Here is a 21,539-nt window from a genome sequence, read left to right on the forward strand (position 1 = left end):
ACGCCAAGTCCAGGTGTGTTCCGTCCGTCCCGACTAAATGCACTAAAGGGGGCAAGTCGCCAGCGCCCGGGACGTCTGGGGCGTCTCACTAAGAAGAGGTTCCCCCAGCTAGAGACGCGGATAGCCTTCTGTGGGAGCGGAAACCACACAGCCGCCTTGAAACTGTACCCGGGGGCTCACGGGACCCCGAGCCTCCGCACCCAGGCGGGGCGGCCAGGTTCCCGCGCCGCGCGCGCTCCCGAGGGCCGGGGGCGGGGCGGCCGGGGCGGTGGCCGGGGGCGCCCGCTCCTCCCCCTAAGGGCGGCCGGGCTGGCGGCGCCGAGCCCCCTGCGCGCGGCACATGGGGCGCCTGACGGAGGCAGCGGCAGCGAGCGGTGGCGCTTCAGCGGCGCGCTCGGCTGGGCCCTCACCCACTCCCCTTCCCCTGTCTTCCACCTTCCCCGGGTGCACGGCCACCATGGCGTCCAGCGAGGAGGACGGCACCAACGGCGGCGCCTCGGAGCCGGGCGAGGAGAAGGAGGCCACCGGCAAGAGGAGGCGCCTCGGCTTGTTGGCCACTGTCTGGCTCACCTTCTACAACATCGCCATGACCGCGGGGTACGTGCGCCGAGAAGGGCCCTTTCCTCCCTCTGCCCCCCTCCCCGCGCTGCTGTCCCCCGACATTCAGCGCTTGGGGCGCGGGCGGGGCTGCGGGCGCTCGCGGCTGCGGGGGGCGGCGAGCGGGCAGGGCGCGCCGGGTGCGGGCAGCGCGGGACGGCGGGGTGGGCGCGGCGCGGGGAGGGGGCGCGGGAGGCGGCCGTGGGGGAGGGGCGCGGGCGCCGCCGCGGGTGCCGGCGTTGAATGGAGCGGAGTGGAGCGGAGCAGGCGGGCGGGGAGGGGGGGCCGGGGCCCTGCTCGCCGGGCATTGCCTAATACGGTGCACGGCGTGGCGCGGCGGCTCGGGGCGCGGGCCGGAGGTTAAGTATAGACCCGGGCAGGAATGCGGGGCCGACTGGCGGGGGAGGTGGCTTTGGCCCGGCCGCCCCGGGCGCCGCTGCCTGCTGCTGCTGTTGAAGAAAAGCCTGGGTCCGGCTGCTCCGGAGCCCGGAGCTGTCCGGCCGGTGTCCCCCACGGTGCGTTTCCTCGCGCTGCAGATCGCTGGCAGAGTTTTCGGAACTGTTAATGTCACCACGGGTTTTGATTTTTGATTTTTTTTTTTCTGAGCCCCAGAGCTTCTTACTTGGGACGATATTTTAAAAACCCTGCGGTATCGGAACATGGCACTGGTGTCCAGCATCTTCATGGCCCCATGCTTCCTGACTGATAATCCTGTACTTTTATTTCTGACTTTGAGTATGACTTACAAGTTAAGGTTACACAATGACTATCGCTCTTCAAAGAGCTGTCAAAGTGACGTGTGTGGACGGCTTTTCAAGACCTGTTGGGGAAATGCTCTTCTGTTTCTAAATTGCATTGTCTTTTTAAAAAGTTATTTTCACATTATCACATGAAGTATTATTAATCTATATAAATGTGGGGGAACGTTTAATATCTTAAACGTTGTCCGGGGCTGTAGAAAAGAATAAATGGTTGGACCCAGTACTGAATAACTGTTATGTATTTAGTGTAATCCTGAATACCAAATACAGTTCACATTGAGGATTTACTATGTGCCAGGTACTGTGTTGATTACTTCAGATGTACGGTCTCATTTTTAGTTCTCTACCATCCTGTGAGGGGTACGGAATATTACACTTGACAGATTAGGAAACTGAGGCACACAGAGGCTAAGTAATTTGCTCAAGATCATACAACCAGCAGGTGTCAGACTTGGATTTCAGCCTAGACAGTCTGACACCAGAGACGTGCTACTTCTTTGCTTTTACGCTTTACTGAATTTTATAATTTTTTTTTTAAGATTTTATTTATTTATTCGACAGAGATAGAGACAGCCAGCGAGAGAGGGAACACAAGCAGGGGGAGTGGGAGTGGAAGAAGCAGGCTCATAGCGGAAGAGCCTGATGTGGGGCTCGATCCCATAACGCCAGGATCACGCCCTGAGCCGAAGGCAGACGCTTAACCGCTGTGCCACCCAGGCGCCCCTGAATTTTATAATCTTGAAGAAGAAAAATAATCTATTCAGAACAACTGGAGAACAATTGAGTACCCACCATGGGCCGCTGTCTTTAGCTATAGTGGGAGGTGAAAGAATTTTCTCTCCTGTGATAGCCTTAACGCAGTTTTTGGAACGTTTTTCGAATACCTGCCATTTGTTAACTAGTTTGCTGTCCCTTTCCTTTCCAGTCCACTCTCCCTTTTGAAAACCAGGTTAACTTTTTAAAAGTGAAAATCAATGCATAACGCTAGTTTAAAGCCTTCAGTGACTTCCTGTTACCTCCACTGTAATCTAAGGGATTTAGGCTGTTGGTTATCCAAGGGCCTTTGCAGTACGCTCCCTGGTTCCCCTTCCAGTATTATTGTATTTGAAATCAGCTGTAAACTCATAATGCCAGCAGAGGACCATGCATTTTTATTTTCACGGCTTCCTCCATTTTTGCTCAGGCCGTTCACTCTTTGCGTAATATCCTCCATGTTCCTCATGATTTGTAAATCAAGCCATCCTCTTTGAAGGTGTCTAGGTCTTCTACCCCAGCTGGAGCAGAATTAAATGCTCCTCCTTTGTGTTCTCACACTTCATTCCTGTCTTTCTTACCTGCCCAGCAAATTACAGCGTATCTGAAACTTACTGTCTCCTTGCCTATATTGGGAAGATCCCTTGTCATTTTCACCTCTGTTTAAAAGCAAAGGTAACCAAAATGGAATAATCCATGTAAGTCTTTGGGGGCTTTTAGAGGCATTGAGATTTGAAGAAGGAATAGGATTGGCATACGCGGAGAGTTGATATTTCGAGTGAGATAAATTCTAGAAATAGGCATGAGATGCAAGAAAGCCTGGTATATTCTCTTGATCTAATTGGAGGGTGGTGTTGGAGAGCAGAGGTAAATAAGGTCGTGGTGTGGCAAGTGGGACACCAAGGAATACATTGACTTGTACAGCTAGCAGAGGGTTAGCTGAGGTTCTTTTTGTTCACTTAACTTATTTTTTCTCTTTTAGCAGAACTTTGAAGTATATTAAATTTTGTAATATTTTTGAAAACAATGAAAAATTAGATAAGTATTTACATAAATATAAAAAAGAACTTGCCTAATTTTATAAGCTTAGCATGACCTTTGTTTTTTCTTATCTTTTATGTGCATATCTTCATTCAGAGAGCATATATCCCCATTATGCTATCATTCCCCTTGCCTGCTTTATTTATTTATTTTTAAGATTTTATTTATTTATTTATTTATTTGACAGAGAGAGAGAGAGAGAGAGACAGCCAGCGAGAGAGGGAACACAGGCAGGGGGAGTGGGAGAGGAAGAAGCAGGCTCCCAGCGGAGGAGCCTGATGTGGGGCTCGACGCCCTGAGTGGAAGGCAGACGCTTAACGACTGAGCCACCCAGGCGCTCCTGCCTGCTTTATTTTTTTCATTGCACTTACTGCCATGTAACTGTATGATGTATTTCACTAATTTGTATTGTTGCTTATTGTCAGTCATTAGACTGTAAGCTCCTAAATGCATCTTACAGAACATTGCAGTTAGGGTATCTGCTCTATATATTCTATTTTCACCTAATATTCTACCAAATATTTTTGTATAGTTTTCATAAATAGATTCTTTCATGGCTACATAAGAGTGTATAGAGTCGATGTACAATAATGGATTAGCTCATTCCCCTAATGACATTTTGCTTTTATTTGTTTCTGGTGAATTAGTTACTTAGGATGAATACCCACAAGTAGAATTACACCTTTAAAGGATATGAGGGTTTTTATGGTACTTGTTCATATAGGTCCTTGACCAGAGAAGTTAGTATTTCTCCCACTCTCTTTCTGGTGGTTTTTTTTTTTTTTTCTTTTTTCTTTTCTTTTCAGGACTTTTGAGCCCATATGTATCAAGTGCATTGTCCTTGGTCAAATGAGAGACATAAGGTAAATATTTTGGGCTCCGTCCCTGAAGAAGTGTAACCCCGGGGGCATTCGTATATTGCAATAAAAGTCAGAATGAGTTAAGTGCTTGACAGAGGTAACAGGTCGGATGGGTAGGGGGAATCAAAGAAAGCTTTGTGGTGGGGATCATAGCATTTCAACTGAGCTTTGAAGGATGAGGAGGATTTGATAGGCATGCATGAGGCAACAGTGTGAGTTAGGGTGCAGAGAGATGACATTCCTAGACATGTTGTTGAGGCAATGGCAAGTGGGACTGAAGTGTAGGGAGAGATGAAGCTGATGGGGAGCATGGACCAGTGCACCCAGCCTTCAATGCCTTGCTAATGTTTGGGTTTTAATCTGTAAATAGTACAATAAGGTATTGGTTAAAGGCTATGCATGCTTCAGGGACACCTGGGTGGCTCAGTCGTTAAGCATCTGCCTTCGGCTCAAGTCATGATCCCAGGGTCCTGGGATCGAGCCCTGCGTCGGGCTCCCTGGAAGCCTGCTTCTCCCTCTCCCACTCCCTCTGCTTGTGTTCTCTCTCTCTCTCTCTGTCAAATAGATAAAATCTTAAAAAAAAAAAAAAAAAGGCTGTGCTTCAGTCCTTTTTTGCTGGGTAGCCTCAGAGGAGTTACTTAAACTCTCTGACCCAGAGTTTTCTTATCTGTAAATTGGAACAGCACAGCTCCTTTGCAAGATTATTACAGAGACTAAAAAGATCATGGATATGAAGCGATCAGCATGGTGATTGACACCAAGAGGGAAACTATTTAAGATATTTTCAGAGTATGCATAGTGTGAGTTATTAGAGTACCAAACCCAAGGTTCAGGCATATACATTTCCCAACATGTTAATAACAGACATATATTTTATCCCTGAGGAGGGTAAATCCATTGTATGGATCTTGTTTATTCAGCTTGTTTTATCCATTCATCTGTTGATGGACATTTTGGTTTTCCCCAGTTTTTGGCTATGACAAAGCTATGAATATTCGGGTACAAGTCTTTGGACATATGCTTTCATTTTTCTCGGGTGAGTATCTTTGAGTGGAATGGCTGGGTCATATGGTAGTCGCATTCTTGATTTCTTAAGAAACCGCCCAAACTTTTCCAGAGTGATTGTACCATTTTCCATCCCCATGGGCAACAAATGAGAGCTGCTGCTCACCCTCCCGGCACTTGGTCTGGTCAGTTGTTGTAATTTTAGACGTTCTAGTAGGTGTGTTGTGTTATCTCATATTGATTTTATTTTGCATTTTCCTAGTGATTCATGACACTGAACATCTTTCTATGCATTTACTTACCAGTTGTGTATCTTTTTTGGTATAGCGTCTGTTCAAATATTTTGCCCTTTTTTTTTTAAATGAGGTTATTTGATTTTTCTGTTACTGAGTTCTGAGAGTGTTTTTATATCGTATGGATATAGGTCTTTATCAGACACGTGATTTGTAAATATTTTCTCCGAGTTGTGGCTTGGCTTTTTATTTTCTTCACAGTGTCTCTCAAAGAGCAGAAGGTCTTACTCTTAATGAAATCCAGTTTATCTGGGGTTTTTTTTTTTTCACGAACCTTTCAGCTTACCTCCATTGGCATGAGTGTCGATGTGCAGTACCTTGAAACACATATTGGTTGCTAAATAAAAGTTTCCATAAATAAAAGTTTCAATGTAGTCTAGAAAAGGAAGTTTAGAGATGTCAAAGAACAATATATGAAAGTATGGATGGTATGAAGGTCAAAGACCATCTCTGGGACCAGCCTCCACACGGTTACTTTATCAGACGTGTCAAGAAGAAATGATAACATTAGAATATCACCATTTTTCAGTAACTGCTGAAATAAAGGCTCAGGGCAACGATCAGCAGTGAGTGCTAACATCACAAACAAAAGGGTCGACCAGACATTGTGTGCTTTTCAGGGAAGTACACAACATGACTTAGGAATTAGCCTCGAATGTGAATCTATCTGATCAAGTGTATGGAACTGTCCACTTAATAGGAAATACAGGGGACAGAAGAACATAATAAATGAGATGTGGGTATCTGATTAGCGAAACCCAGACTGATGGTAACTTTGGAGGACAAACCACTCAGTGTCTCGACAGACAAATTTCCCAAGAGAGAGTGAAGGAGAGATGAATAGATGGAGGGAGGGAGGGGAAACCTATAGATTAAGGGTCGTGAAAAGACATAGCAACAAATCACAACATATGGGCTTTATTTCAAACATGATTTTTAAAAATAATGAGACAATTGAAAAAAGTTATATCCTGACTCTATGTTTTGTGATCTAAGATTTTTTACATGGGATGGTGATATTACGGTAATGTTTATTAAAAGCAATCCCCTTATTATGAAGCAAACTATAGAATGTTTGAGATTTCCTTCAAAATAATGAGGGGAAGCGATGGTGAGAAAAAAGTGAATAGAGGTTTGGATGATACGGTATTGTCCATAAGATGATAATGCTTGAAGCTGGGCAGTGGGCTCATGGGGGTTCCTTATACCATTCTCTGTATCATTTTGTGTGTGTGCGAAGTTGTTCATAATTAATATCTAAAAAATGTTGGAACAAAAAAAGAAGAGACCAGTGTAGATAACCAAGTTCCTTATGGAGCAGGTTGTCTCCAGGAAACCTCAGGAGGAAAAGAAGCACCAGAGACAGCCAGAAGAAAGAACTCCTCCTTCGATAAGATTTTTCAGGGTTATCATAGTGTAGTGACATGGCAAGAAGGCCCTGTGTTTAGTGAGTGATGGCACGTACCTCTTGTTACAGCACTGTTTTGTTTCCTCCACTTAACTAATTTAATGGTTCCTTGAGGCAAGGACTAGGTCTAAAATTTTCTGATTTCCCAACATGTAGCACACTCCCTGGCTTAGCAATAAATGTTGAATGTGAAGATGAGTGAATAAAGGAATGAATTAAGCTGAAAAGCAAGCAATCTTTTACGTATATAAGCACATGCTTATGTATTTTCTAGAGAGTACTTTCTCAAGGACTGAGCATATCTATCTAGGATCATATTTGCATCATCAGTCGCTCTGGCCAATTTTTTAAAAGCAGAACCCTGTAGAAAAGAATTCCCGGTTGCAGAAGCTGTACTTGCTTTTGCATTTTTGAAATTACAATTACTAAACCGATGAATGTAGGAAGTGTGAAGTTAGTTAAACGTAGGGCCACTACAGGAGACTTGTCATCCCACTGTGATGGTGGGTTTAGAAAGTGAGAGCTCATTAGTTCAGATTAGCCCCTGGCCACAGTGACTGAAAAATAGAGGAGAAGTTAGGATAGGTGGCTCCCTGGTCCTTTCCGACTCCACCCCAAGTGTTAATTTCTTTTATTTCCAACAAGTTAGTAATTGGTATGAGCCTGATACTATACTAGGTGGTACAATACTGCCACCTATGGAACAACAGTAAAATTGGTGACCATGTTAGAATACGTGGATTTTTATATCTTGCTATTTAAAAATGTAGAAAAGTTGCCATCTAAATGAATCCTTTGATGAATTCTTTGGTAGGTTAATAATTAGCTCTCAAAATGATCTTTTGTAAAGATCTGGTTTGGATTTTCCTTAAAAGAAGAAACAAGTATATGAAAATGTGAATTTAAATATCTTAATATGCTTTTTTCTTATTGTTAGTATAAGGATTTAGAATTGAAGATGTGAAATCAAAACATTTTAAACCTGGAAGGCATCTAAAACATCACCCAGGTTAGCCCAGCACAGAATTCAGCATTGGCCCTCATATGGGATGAAGCCAACAGAATAGCACGGGGGGTTGGGAGACCTCAAGGGGTCTATTTCTACCTGGACTGTTTGACTTTAAGACTTAGGGTAAGTCACTTGATGTCTCTGCATGGTGACTGTCTCATCTATAATAGTTAGTGGCCCTCAAACCTTTTTGATAGCACACTACTATCAGTTAAAATATTTGAGCATAATTCTCTTTATAACTTTTAAAATTTACTTGTAGTTCAAATAGACCAGATCCTATGATTAACTAATATCCCAAGGCACAATATATTCCTAGAGCCAGACCAGTAGCATCATGGTTCAAGAGCATAGACTCTGAGCTCAGTGTTGGGTTTATATCCCAGCTGCCTGGCTCTGTGACCTCTTCTGCCTGGTTTCTCGCCAGTAAAATAGGATCACAGCAGTCCGTACCTCACAGGGAATGTGTGTGCATGAAATATTAAATGGGCGTTTAGAACACTGAAAGTGTTCTGAAAGTATACGTGTTATTATCAGTGTTCTTGGTATCATTAACATTTCCATCTTGGGAAGGTCTTGCTGATAATTTCAGATTTTACCTGACTTCTTGTGACACCTCTTAGGAACGTCCCTGCTTTCCCCTCAGTGTGTGTTGAGGAGGAGTGGAAGCTCCCAGAGCAGAAGCTTCCAGACGCCATCTTTTCCTGTTGACCTTGTTGAGTGTGTTCATCATATTCAACCAGTAGTTCCCTTGTGGGGAATCGTTAAGCCATTTGTCCATTTTATGAGTGTTCTTTAATTAAAAAGTTAAAACCGTGTAACAATGTTATCATTCCTAAACCCACGTAACTAGACACTTTGGAGACCACCGAATTAAAAAAGCCTGGAGTAGCTACTGATTTCCATGGGTGCGTTTACTCAAGATTTTAAAAAGTTATAGATGGCATAAGTCTTTAAAACTTACAAGTGCTCTTGTAATTGTGAAAGAAACTGGGGAAAAATGAACTCTCATTAGTGTCTCTAGCAGGCTGAGTGTAGGTGAGAAAGCCAGTCTCCACAACCGTAACTTGTGTGTGAAGTGCAGGTGATTCACAGCACAGAACCTCTCTGTCATGTAGAAATGGAAGTTGAAAAGGGAAGGCATATGAATTTTGTCCTTTTTGTAAAATAAGCTCTTTGAAAGCAGGCCCATATCTGACCTGGAAGATGTAGGCCTTCTGTGGCACCACAACTGTTATTATTTAGTGCAAGTTCTAAAAAAATTAATTGTTATGAAAGATTTTTACTTATACTTACATGTAAATATATATTTGTGTAAGTGCATACATACGTACAGCTTTTTACCTTAAGAAATATCTATGTAATTATGAAACGTTTTATAATAACCTCATTTTGGGTACATAATTTCTTCAGTCTGTCCACTTAAACCAAACATGAAGTGGACATTGTTTGACATTTGATTCTAGTTGATCTCCAGTATGTTCTACTCGTCCCCTTGAAGAGTCAATGTGAAAACAATGCCATTTCTTCCTGTGGGTTTTGTTAAATAGAATAATGAACTGAGAACATAATAAAACAAGATACTACTATATAAATTATGCCATTTCTTTTCAGGAAGATCATTGGTATTCACTTTGATAGAACTTTATAAAATACTTTTATTTCTTACAGGTGGTTGGTTTTAGCTATTGCCATGGTACGTTTTTATATGGAAAAAGGAACACACAAAGGTTTATACAAAAGTATTCAGAAGACACTTAAATTTTTCCAGACGTTTGCCTTGCTCGAGGTAAGTTTTCAGTGATGCTGTTTTCCTATTGTTGGGGTATTCATTTGAAAAATTATTTGTTGAACAAAACCTTATTTTGCTGATGACATATCATCTATGGATTTGTAGAAAACCAGTGTTCACAGGGATTTATTTTATGTTGCATGCTATTGACTTGCGATTTTTTTATTTGCTTACAGATAGTCCACTGTTTAATTGGTGAGTTTCTGATTTAATTTTTATTGTCAGTATAAATTGCCTTTAGGGCAATGGTTGACTTGTTTTTCTCTTTAAGGAATTGTACCTACTTCTGTGATTGTGGCTGGGGTCCAAGTGAGTTCAAGAATCTTTATGGTGTGGCTCATTACTCACAGTATAAAACCAGTAAGTGACACGAACACGTTCTCCTCATGATCCTGCAGGAAAGCTTTTTTTATTACTAGGAATCTAAAATACTAACATTGCTATAATTCAGGAAGCAGAACCACTAGACAAAAAAAAGGGCTGGGTTTGCATTTACGTGTGATTGTACATTGACTTACTGCATTAGTAGAATGACCTTGAAACAGAAACAAAACTAAATATTTATATCCATAATCTATTCTCCTCTGATGTTTCCCAGTTTTTTAAAAATTAATATTCATATTCTGTCAAATAGTTAACTGAGAATTTTCTATTGATGTGTAGTCTCTTTGATTAGCTATTGAAGTCGCCGGTATAAACAGTGTGTTTTTCCTCAGTCACCATGGAGTGCTGTAGCAACAGACATAAAAAGCAAATATAGTTCTGTAGACCTGAGCAAATGGGGAAGACTAAATGAAAAGTTGGAAGGGCTGAGGAACCTAGGAGAAATTAGCATATTATTTATTGAGGCATGACAGGAGACAGACCTGAATCTAATTAATGGCTTAAACCCTTCTAGACAAACACACACCATGCTCACTATGTCAAGGCACTGGGCCTTTTAATCCTATGACAGAAACATTTCCCAGATGGGCCCTTCTGACCTTCTGACAGCCTCCGGCGTCTCCTGTCTACTTGAGGACAGATCGCTGGCCTCCTTTCCATTCCTGAGATGCCTTTCTCGTCCCTCGTCTGCGTGAAATGATACCTTAACTCCCTTCCCTTGCCTGCAAGACTTACTGGCCCCCGTCTGCGCGGGGACAGATCACTGCCCTCCTGCTCTCTCACCACTCTGCACGTTAGCCTCTCCAGACCACTGTCTTTCACTCGACTCCCTCGGTCCGCCTGGCCCCTCACCAGTGACCGCCGTGCACTTAGCCGTGAGCGCATGCCGCGCGGAGAGCCACACTTTGTATTCAGACTGCCGTGTAGTTTAAAAGCAGGAGTCCACCATAAACAGAATAAAAGAAAGACTATTCCAGATAGCGAACGAGTATAATAGCTGGGCCGGGACTACAAAGAGTCTGAAGACTGAGGGAGTATAAAGACAAAACACAGCACGGCCAGCATCAACTGCGGAAAAGAAGTGAGAGAAAATCTAATGGGTTGCTAGCCCCCAAGAGGAAAAAGACCCATCGGCTCTTTTTTATCCTCCAAAGGATCTCTGTCTTAGTCTTTTTTTTTTTTTTTAAAGATTTTATTTATTTATTTTGACAGAGATAGAGACAGCCAGCAAGAGAGGGAACACAAGCAGGGGGAGTGGGAGAGGAAGAAGCAGGCTCATAGCGGAGGAGCCTGATGTGGGGCTCGATCCCATAACGCCGGGATCACGCCCTGAGCCGAAGGCAGACGCTTAACCTCTGTGCCAGCCAGGCGCCCCTCTGTCTTAGTCTTACTATTTAATTTTCTCTACCAATAGTTTCCCTCTGGCACCTTTCCACCCCTCTTTAATTAGTTCAACCAACATTTATTGAGTGCCTTCTATACACATGACACGTGCTCATGTCTGGCTTTACACAAGTGGATAGGCCAGTTCCAGCTATATGTGTTCTGGTTGTTGGGAAGCGGGGGGCAGTCATACAGATTTTGAATCATTCAGCAAATACTAATCGCACACTTGCTCTATGCCTGAGATTCTGCTGGGGATCTGGCAGTTAATAATACAAATATAGTTCCTGCCTTACGGATCCTGTAATTGGGAGAGACGGTAAACTCGTAGTTGCACAAATACACTTGACCTTGAGCAACACGCATTTGAACTGCACGTGTTCACTCATACACAGATTTTTTTCTTTTTTTTCCTTTTTATAGATTTTTTCTGATACATACAGTACTATAAGTGTATTTTCTCTTATGATTTTGTTAATGACATTTTCTTTTCTCTAGCTTGTTTTATTGTTAGAATACAATATATAATACATATAACATACAAAATATGTGTTAATCAACTGTTTATAGGTTATCAGTAGGGTTTCTGGTCAATGGTGTAGAGTATTAGTTGTTAAGTTTTGGAAGAGTCAAAACTTATACGCAGTTTTTTTGACTACATGGCAGGGGTTCGTGCCGCTAACCCGCACATTGTTCAGGGGTCAACTGTAATTGTTTCATTATGTTAGTGTTAGTGCTTTGAAATAAGAGACGAGTATGTATCACAATGTACCTGGGGACTTAGCCCGACCTAAGGAGGGAAGGCAAGCTTCCCTGAGGAAGGAATGTATAAGGAGAGCACTGATGGATACACGAGAGTCGGGCAGACAGACAGACTCTCCTACAAATGGGCAAGTGTTCTAAAACAGACATGAACAAGGAAAGTGAACAAATAACTGCTCGGGGCGAAAGGAGGGGTTTGGGAAAAGCTTTCCAGGGGGCGTGATGCTTTGGCCAGATCTTAAAGGGTGAAGAAGGGTTTTCCATGGGAATGAATAAGGGAGTCAGTATAAGTAGCATTCGAATTGGAGGGAGTAGCATGTGTTAAGATGTAAACGTTCAGAGCATGTTCTGGAAATAATACCAAGTTGGTGTCACCAGAGAGAGAGCTGGTAGTGGGAGGTTGAGAGATTGCAGATGAAGTTGGGGAGATTCCTGAGCTCAGATTGTAGAGAACCTTGAATATGATCCTTCTCTCCTGTTAAGCAATGGGGAGCCAAAGAAGCTTTTAAGTCACAGGATCACTGCTTCCAAATGTGTTTTTTTTGTTTTGTGTGTAAGAGAAGACTTCCATCCGTGGAGAGAATAAAGAGTGGTGAGGCTGTTTGGCAGACTGTTACAGTAGCCTGGATGGAGACGGTGAGGCCCTGAATTCGATGGTGGTCACAGGACAAAAGATGAGTGGACTGATGCAGTAGCTAGTCCTCCCGTAGGACGGGTACCATCAGACAACCCCCAGAAAGTTGGAGCGTCAGATTGTTCTCACATTGGTTTTGAGGGGGTAATGTTGTCCCAGGATAGTTAAGTTAGCAGCCGGAGTGAAGGCCAAGAGAGAGAGACCAGTAGAAATGTGACCATTCCTGTGCTTAGGACATTTTTGTGTGTTGTCATGAATTATGTAACGGTGACGGCGTTACGCTTTCTCTCTTGCCTCTGTCTACCCCTGACATTCCACTATAATCAAAGACGCATAGTACGTAACTGAGCTATCTTCGTGGAGAAAAATGTTCAAGGTTAAACCACACTGTGGATTTCTCTGTGATTCTGCAGATCCAGAATGAGGAGAGCGTGGTGCTTTTTCTGGTCGCGTGGACTGTGACAGAGATCACTCGCTATTCCTTCTACACATTCAGTCTTCTCGACCACTTGCCATACTTCATTAAATGGGCCAGGTGGCGATGTCTTGCCATTTAGTTTCTCACTGGTGCATGTGTGTTTTGTGTGCTGAGCTAACATCAGAGACGGAAAATTTGTGGCTTAGCCCCACGATGCCAGGATGCTGTTTTTTTGGCTATTAGCAGTGCTATAACTTGAATTCTAAAGGCTTAATTTAATGATCAGAGAAAAATCACATTAATATATATTTTGAGTAAAATCAATGCCAGACAAGTTACATCAGTATCCTTATATAACCTGAACTGGTCATTCATTTTTCTTTGAAAGCAAAACATAAAATTTTTTTTGAATTATACTAATTAAATTCTGTGCCAAAAATATGGCATTTTTTTCTGAATGATTTAAATTATTTTAAAAATCTAGTATCCACAATTTTTAGTATCTTATATATACAATGTCAGTTTCTTTGCTGTTTTAAGTAGCAGAGACAGACATTTTTAAAAGTCACACTTAAGCTGTATTTTTGGAATGTGGACACAATTCATATTTCAAGGGTTCTAAATATATCTATCCTTTTTTTAAAAAATGATATTATGTATTTATTTGACACAGAGAGAGAGAGCACAAGTCGGGGGAGCAGCAGGCAGAGGGAGAGGGAGAAGCAGGCTGCCTGCCAAGCGGGGAGCCCAATGTGGGACTCGATCCCAGGACCCTGGGATTATGACCCGAGCCGAAGGCAGAAGCTTCACAGAACACCCAGGTGCCCCGAAATATATCAATCCTAAAGCAACAATTTTTAAAGTGAAAGATGTTCTGTTGTTTTTTTTTTAAGTTTGAATTCTTTGAGCAGCTGATATTTTACAAAGTTACTATGAAAACAAAACTGCAATTTGAAGAACAGATCACAGGCCAGCATAGATTTGTTCCTTTTGTTCCCTGTGTCGTACTTAGAGTGACAACAATAATAACACAAGTTGTATACTGACTGCATGCCCGAGAAGCAGGGTTGAACACAAGAAAAACTCTGTCCTTGCAAGACATAGGAGACCAAAAAAATAAAACAACTAACAGATATGTGAGATGCCAGGTCATGGGAAGTGCAAGGAGACAGTTGTGGGAGGATAGCTGTATCCCCTATATGTCTGTCCCCTATCTGTCTCTTCCACATAGGTAAGGTAAAAGCGTTTGATGGTATTTTCATTTTTTAAAAATTTTTGTTCAACTACAGAAGTAATACGTTTTCATTGTAAGAAAATCACAAAAGTACAGAAGTATATATACTCAACGTGGAAAGTTTTTATTTAGACTCCTCCCTGACCACTCCCTTTCCCCTGGAGGGAGAAAGTTTGGGGTTTACCCATCCACACTTTTTCATATTAAGGAAAATGTGAACACACAAACGTGAGTTTCTAAAAACATAAATAGAATGACATTATATTTGCTTTTTGTTTGTATCTTGGAGTTTTTTTTTTTTAAATCAGAACAGGAATATTTAGATCTAGTTGTAACTCTTAATGCTGCCCAGTATTCCATAGTATGGGTGACCAGTTCTCTGTTGTCTGAATCTAGATCATTCCCAGGTTGCCAATATTATAAACCCTCTTTTGAGATATTATGAACAATGCTATGTCCATATTTCTATTTTTTAAAACTGATATTTATATTAACACATTCCTAATTTGTTTGAAGGTAACATACAACCAGTGTCAGATTTGTTTTCGGTCACTGTATATTAAAAGCCTAACACTTTTTCTTAAGTAATTACTCCTTTTTCATAACTCATATATTATACATGTTCAAATATAATGAACTCTATAATATATAAAAAGTCCAAAATGAAGGGAAAAAAGACCTTTTGAATTGCTTACAATCCCTGTCCATAAGGATAATCACTGTTAATTACATATATACTCTCAGACTTTTTTATATGCTCTTGCTCCTTTTTAGACATTTTTTGTGGCTTACCATTTTGTTTATTGAAATGCTTTACAATTCTAATTTGAGCTTAAACCTATTGTCTCTCGTAAGAAGGCTGCGCTCCCATTTCTAGATGTTAGGTTGGTTTTATTTTTATTGTAACTGAACACTTTTTCACTTCGAGCGATTGGGCCTTTCACACGGTTGGCCGTTTGGAGTGTCGCCGGACTAATCCTAGAAACCGTCTCCGTGCATCTTGAGTCTTGCATGACCTCAGTCTTCTGGACCTCCAGCACCTTTGAAAATACTAATTCATGATACAGTCTCTTCATTTACTGTATTTGTAAAATTTATTTGCAAAAAATAATGGTCTTTAATGTTTTGTCTGCCTTTTGGAATGCATTTTGCATGTCTTGAATTGCTGGAAAAGTTCAAAACATGTTTAAATTTGCTGTTTAGAAATCCTTTCTCAGTTGCATTAATGTTAAACCAAGTACTATAAGATCTTCCAACTTTGAAATGTACATGTTAGCATAATACATGTCAGTTAATCATAATCATGAGTAATTATATTTCACGTTAAAAATCTTAAAAGATCCCAACCATCTATACATATTTGCCAACCTCATTAAAAAACCTAAAATAATGTTTGTATTTATGTTCAAATGTTGAAGTTGTCATTCTCAAATAAAACTTCATGGTAGGAATAGCTTCTTATTTATAAATAGCTGGCCTACTGTGACAGTTTGAATATACTTTAATTCTACTTCATTTTAGCAGCGTTCCTAGAAAAGTCCACTGAATAGGCACTTACATGTTGTTATGTTCTATGTTAATTTCCATTTTAATTTCCAAAAATGCATTCCCTAAAATCAAAAAATTTTTAGGTAACAATTAAAATCTTTAATGAGGAATTCTTTTTCTGAATAGGTAGTTAAATTTCTCACGCTGCCATCCAGACTAACAGAGTTGGGAACATGAAATATTTTTAAAGTGCAAAGAAAATAAATTATATAATTTGTTCTCATTGCACTAAAAATAATCTTTAAAGCCGAAGGCTTTAAAAACTAGTTTACTCGAGGAGTGATATACTTTTTACTGTTGAAGAACAGTGCTTCCAGAAAAATCACTGGAGAGTCACATAATGTTTAAAAGCTATGTAAATAAGTTTGAATGTTTTACTTGGGAAAGGATTATAAAATATCAGTTATATGATTTTGAAACTGAGTTAGGAAATTAAGATGGGAAAAGAGTGATTTAAATAATATACAAAAAACTACACAACACTAGTAAGAAAGCAGATGATATACCTATGACAAGGAGGGGATAATCAGGGACAGTAAAAGGATCATCGGTCTTTCCTTTTACCACTGAATCTATTTTGGCAAATAGTTCTGTTCCCCCTCCATCTCTTACCTGTGTATATCCTTGACATACAATAATAAGGTGATTTTTAAGTTGTCTCCAAATTTCTGCCATACTGATAAATTTAATGTGTCTTTACAAATATCTTATTGCCAACAAAATGATGAAATAAAATACAGATTAATTTGATTTCTGTCTTTTTCCACCAACATTTTAACCTTTCTTTTCTGTGGTAATTGCCTTGGAGAAAAATGATTTTCTTTAATGGAGAAGTGTTGTTGCCCTGGGTCCTTGAAGCTCTTCCTGCTGGAGGCCCACAGAGACTTGTAGAACCTTGCCCTCAGCGTAGGCATGAGTAATGGCTGGCCTACTGTGCGTTAGAGACCTTGCCACAGCCCAAATGAACAAACTGTCATTTTGGGTTTTGAATAGAACTTTCTCGGCTGTTTTAAGCAAACTGTTCCTTTAATGTGGGAATTTTGGAAACATCTTACCTGTTTTGTTATGAGAGCAGTTTTGGATAATATTTTCATTAGTAGTTACTGATACTTTAGTATTATTTATATATTAAATATACTAAATATATATATTTAGTGGTATTATTTCAGTTTTCTGAAATAATAATTAATTCTCTTTTAATTATTAGCCACAGGGCTTTCCAAATGCCTCCAAGACCCACTTTGGTAATTTCGAGATTTAGATATAAAATTAGGATCATAATGGGTCTTTTAAAGCACAACACCTGATCAATAAATGACTAGCTGGAGGGAAAAAAACCCGCTCAGTTTTGATTCCAACTGTCAAAGAAGTTGCCTTCACAATACCTTATAATACTTACAGGTACTTTACAATATAGTATTTACAACACTTAACGTCCTGTACAGTACAAAACTACATACATACACATTGTTAACACATATACCTCTATTTCAGTTCTGTAAAGTAAATTGACTTCTTCTTTTGTTAAGATCTTGCCATCTAAAATGGAAGCTGCTATGAGAAAAAAGGAGGATAATTAAATTTATAAGCAAACGATTAAAGTAGAAAAAAATTAGCCTCCTTCTGTGAGGGGCACTGTAAATATGAGTATTTTTTAAGTTTCAAGACAGTAGTAGCAAAAGAACGGTGATGTCAAATCCAGTCGTTATTATAGAAAAATAATTCTCTGGGGTCTTTCTTTCTCCAGATACAATTTTTTTATCATCTTATATCCCGTCGGAGTTGTCGGTGAGCTTCTTACGATATATGCCGCTTTACCATACGTGAAGAAGACGGGAATGTTTTCGATAAGACTTCCTAATAAATACAATGTCTCTTTTGATTACTACTATTTTCTTCTTATAACCATGGCCTCATATATACCATGTAAGTATATGGTCATTAGTACTTTGAGCGTATGCTGCGAACGTTTCTGTAAAGTATCATGATTCCGCTAGTTTAATAAGCAAGGAGACATGATGGCTTACAAACACACCAAAACCTCTGTTCAACCCCACGTGTATTCGTAATTTTAAATAATGCATGAGTGAGTTAGTCAAAAAGGACTCTCCTTGGTATAAGGAAAAAGGTAAGTAAATTCATACACAAATGATTGCCTTCTCAGAACCATTTAAGAGAAGCTGAATGACCTTTTTTTTTAAAAAAAAAGAAAAGATAGAGCACACATCAAGTGAACCATTTGCCAGCATTCAGAATTATGTATCTGAAGATAAACATTTTGTCCAAGAAAATGTCTGGTCACTTCTGTCTAATCCTTGAGCATACACTTGGGAAAGTTATTTAGCGGTACTTCTTAGTCTGGTGGGGGTCACTCTAATACTGGAAAATACTGAAGCTGCTTTTCTTAAAACATTCTGAATAATTCAGCCTCTTCACTCATTTCTCATCACCTTTCAGTAGTTGCCGTGAATTGGTGAAGCTTTACTGCAATAGTGGTAGGTTTTCAGGTCAAATATTTATAGTCAGTAGCAGGGAATGTGGAAGTAAAGCAAGGCTGTTCTTTACCATTCTCGATAAAATTAGAGACTCTGGTGTCAGCGAGGGAACAAAGGAAATACAAACAGTTCATAGCATCTAAAATCTGCATCAACGTGCTATTTACATAAAATGTAAAAAAAAATTTTTCATGAAATATTTTATGTAAACGGGGGCGCATAAAACTTGCTAGTCCCTTGAGGCCTCCAACTTTTAAGCTTTTTCAAAATCAAAATTAACCGGATGCTCAGGCTGTTGCCCTTTCCCTCATCTCCTGTCATGTCAGCCTGACTCTCACCAGATTGTCCCCCAGGGGCAGGCCAGGAGGGCCCGGGGGTGGTCACCTGCAGCCCTGGGTCGCACCCTCTGCTCCCCTCCCCCAGCTTCTGTTGAGTGGGGCCATGTCTGGAGCGGAACCAGAGCTTGCTTCCGTTCACATCAGAGTTACAGGTTTGGGTATCGGGCTCCCCTCTTCCCTATGACTATGGAGGCGTCTCCACAGACACCCAGGGCCCAGCAGGTCACGGCCTGAAAGTGTCAAACCAGTGACTGTTGGCTGCATGTGTTCAGGTGTCCTGGGGGCTTGAAAGCGTCAAACCAGTGACTGTTGGCTGCGTGTGTTCAGGTGTCTTGGGGGCTTGAAAGCGTCAAACCAGTGACTGTTGGCTGCGTGTGTTCAGGTGTCCTGGGAGATGTAGACTCTGGCCTGAGTCAGCGGCAGCTTCTCAGTTCACCCTGCGGACCGTCTCGGGAGGGTCCCACTTGCTGGAGCAGCAGTCCGCCAGCGAGATATTTTCCACTTGATTATTAATATTAGCAGTCACACAACTAGTTGTACTTTGTTTATTAAATTATTTGTTAGTTAAAAGGATTAACAGTACTCTGAGTACTTCAGCACTCAAAAGAAGTGCTAGTAGTTTTCATTTTTCAATAATGACATCACAGATTAGGGGGCATTTCAAGGAGGACATTACAGACATCGCTTAAAAATCACCCAGCTAGTAAATAAGACTAGTGTTTGAACTCAAGCCCATACTTCTACACTACTCAGAATGTTCTAGACGTATTGTCAATAAACGGTCAGTTAGCGTTAAGTATATTTTACCTGAGTATGTTTAGGCCCCTCGGTGTGGTATGATGATTACATTGATCAAGATGGGTAGTAGGACCCAAATAAAAAAACAAAACAAAACAAAAACTCTGTTGTGCATTTTTGCTCCATTTGGGCTAAATTCTAAAAATAGTTCACCAAAGTTGCCTAAGCAAGATATTCAGAGGGTTTTGTGGGTTTTTGGTTTTGGTTTTTGGCTTTTTTTGGTCGTTAGGTTAATTGGTTTTAATCCGTCCGTCTTTCTCAGAAATATTTTTACATTTGTGTTGTTTGTAGCTGATGTTGATTTGTTCATCCACTAGCACTGACACTGCAAAGTACCATAATTTAAGCCAATTCGAGAGGGGCTCCCGCTCTGGGCCCTGTTCCGGCCCTCCACTGATCCTGATCACTCTTCCACACGGGCCCTCCCCTCCCGTCTAGACCACATTCTAGAAACCCGGGACCGTGGAATTTGCTACCCACATGGCACCGAGAGTGCATCTAGGGACTGCACAGGTAGACGTCCTCCCCATTCTGTTCTCCTGAGGTGTAAACCGTGTCACCAGTATACACATCCCCGAGATCAAGGGTTAGCCGAGGGGCAGTTGTTTGTGAAGGGAATGGACGAAGCTGGCTTGTGTGGGCTTAGATACCCACATGTGTTCATGAGACCCCTCACGGTGCAGGAGAGCCGATGGACTGGAGAGAAGCGGGCCAGGCAGGGCAGCTTTCCTTGTGCTGGAACATTCTTGCACCACGTTCCAGGTCATTATGAAGACCTCGGATACTCAACGTTGCTAAAGAATCCCCAGCATTGCACGCATACCCCAGAGACAGTGCAGCTTCAGTTCCGACCACTAAAGCTAATAGTGCAATCAAGTGAGTCAAACACATGTTTTTTGGTTTTCCAGTGCATATAAAAGTTATGTTTACATTATATTGTAGTCTGTTAAGTGTGCAATAGCATCCACGTGCACACCTTAATTAAAAAATCCTTTATTGCTAATAAATGCTCACCATCAGCCGAGCTTTCAGCAAGTCATTACCACTGATCACAGATCCCCATGACAAGTACGATACTAATAACGCAAAAGGTTGCAGTACCGTGAGAATTGCCAAAACGTGACACAGAGACACGAAGTGAGCACCTGCTGTTGGAAAAACGGTGCCAGGAGACTTGCTTGAGGCAGAGTTACCACAAACCTTCAATTCGTAAAAACCGCCAGCAAAGGAGGCAAGCCTGGAAACCGGGGTGTGCCGGCCTCAGTGTGGGGGGGGGGGGTGGGGAGCGCAGGGGCCGCAGATGCTGTGCTTGCCCTCCGAGTGTCTACGTGTGAGAGGTTTCAAGTATAAATAAAGTCAACAGCATCCTCCTTTGTTTTCTTTTTTCCGTTAGTGTTCCCACAACTCTATTTTCATATGTTACGCCAAAGAAGAAAGGTGCTCCACGGAGAGGTGATGGTAGAAAAGGATGATTAGACGATGCCCGTGAACAAGGTGCTTTTTCCAGAGTAACCGGGATTACTTGAGTCCAAGTTTTAATAACAAGAATAAACAACTTTATGAAATACTACAGATTGTATGATTTCTTAGAATATAACCTGAGATGTGGTATTTGCCACTATGTGTCTTCACATTTTCTATAAGAACTATGCAAGTATTTATTACCAACTCCTGGGTGGGTGATGGTCATTAAGGAAATAATTGGGTGTATTACCTGGGGGGGGGGAACCTTTTTTTTTTTTAAATTTTACTAATTTTTTGTTTTTGCAGCATGTGCTTCAAGGTTTTTAAGTCAATATTTACAAATTAGTTTAATGATTTAACATTATGATACTTGCCAGTGGTATTTATGTGATATTTATAAATGAAAGTAAATGCAGAATTTTAATAACGTGTTAATAATGTATTGGTATTTCCTGAACCCAAGCACTGTTTCTTACAAGTTATAAGGCAGTGTTTTTGATTAATAACCATTTTGGGAAGCATGGACATAATTTGCTTTGATAGGACTTTTGATGGAGATAAA

The 21,539-nt window shown here is 41.1% G+C and overlaps 1 protein-coding gene across 1 annotated transcript; it reads left to right on the top strand.

Moving 5' to 3' along the window:
* Positions 1-286: 286 nt before the first annotated feature.
* On the top strand, positions 287-21,080 carry HACD1 (3-hydroxyacyl-CoA dehydratase 1). Its single transcript, XM_040645362.1, has 7 exons — positions 287-597; positions 9,399-9,516; positions 9,696-9,714; positions 9,791-9,879; positions 13,096-13,217; positions 17,630-17,808; positions 20,907-21,080. Exons 1-7 carry the CDS (start codon positions 341-343, stop codon positions 20,987-20,989), a joined length of 867 nt encoding a protein of 288 aa, XP_040501296.1. The 5' UTR covers positions 287-340; the 3' UTR covers positions 20,990-21,080.
* The last annotated feature ends 459 nt before the right edge of the window (positions 21,081-21,539 follow it).

The sequence above is a fragment of the Ursus maritimus genome, unplaced genomic scaffold (assembly GCF_017311325.1).
Source record: "Ursus maritimus isolate PB19 unplaced genomic scaffold, ASM1731132v1 scaffold_31, whole genome shotgun sequence".
Lineage (NCBI taxonomy): Eukaryota > Metazoa > Chordata > Mammalia > Carnivora > Ursidae > Ursus > Ursus maritimus.

What these genes read in the sequence shown, in the direction of transcription:
- HACD1 (XM_040645362.1), top strand. Translation starts at nt 341, where the DNA reads ATGGGGCGCCTGACGGAGGCAGCGGCAGCGAGCGGTGGCGCTTCAGCG. An exon ending in AACATCGCCATGACCGCGGG is followed by an intron (nt 598 to 9,398) that starts GTACGTGCGCCG and finishes TATTTCTTACAG; the next exon opens with GTGGTTGGTTTTAGCTATTG. An exon ending in CATGGCCTCATATATACCAT is followed by an intron (nt 17,809 to 20,906) that starts GTAAGTATATGG and finishes TTTTTCCGTTAG; the next exon opens with TGTTCCCACAACTCTATTTT.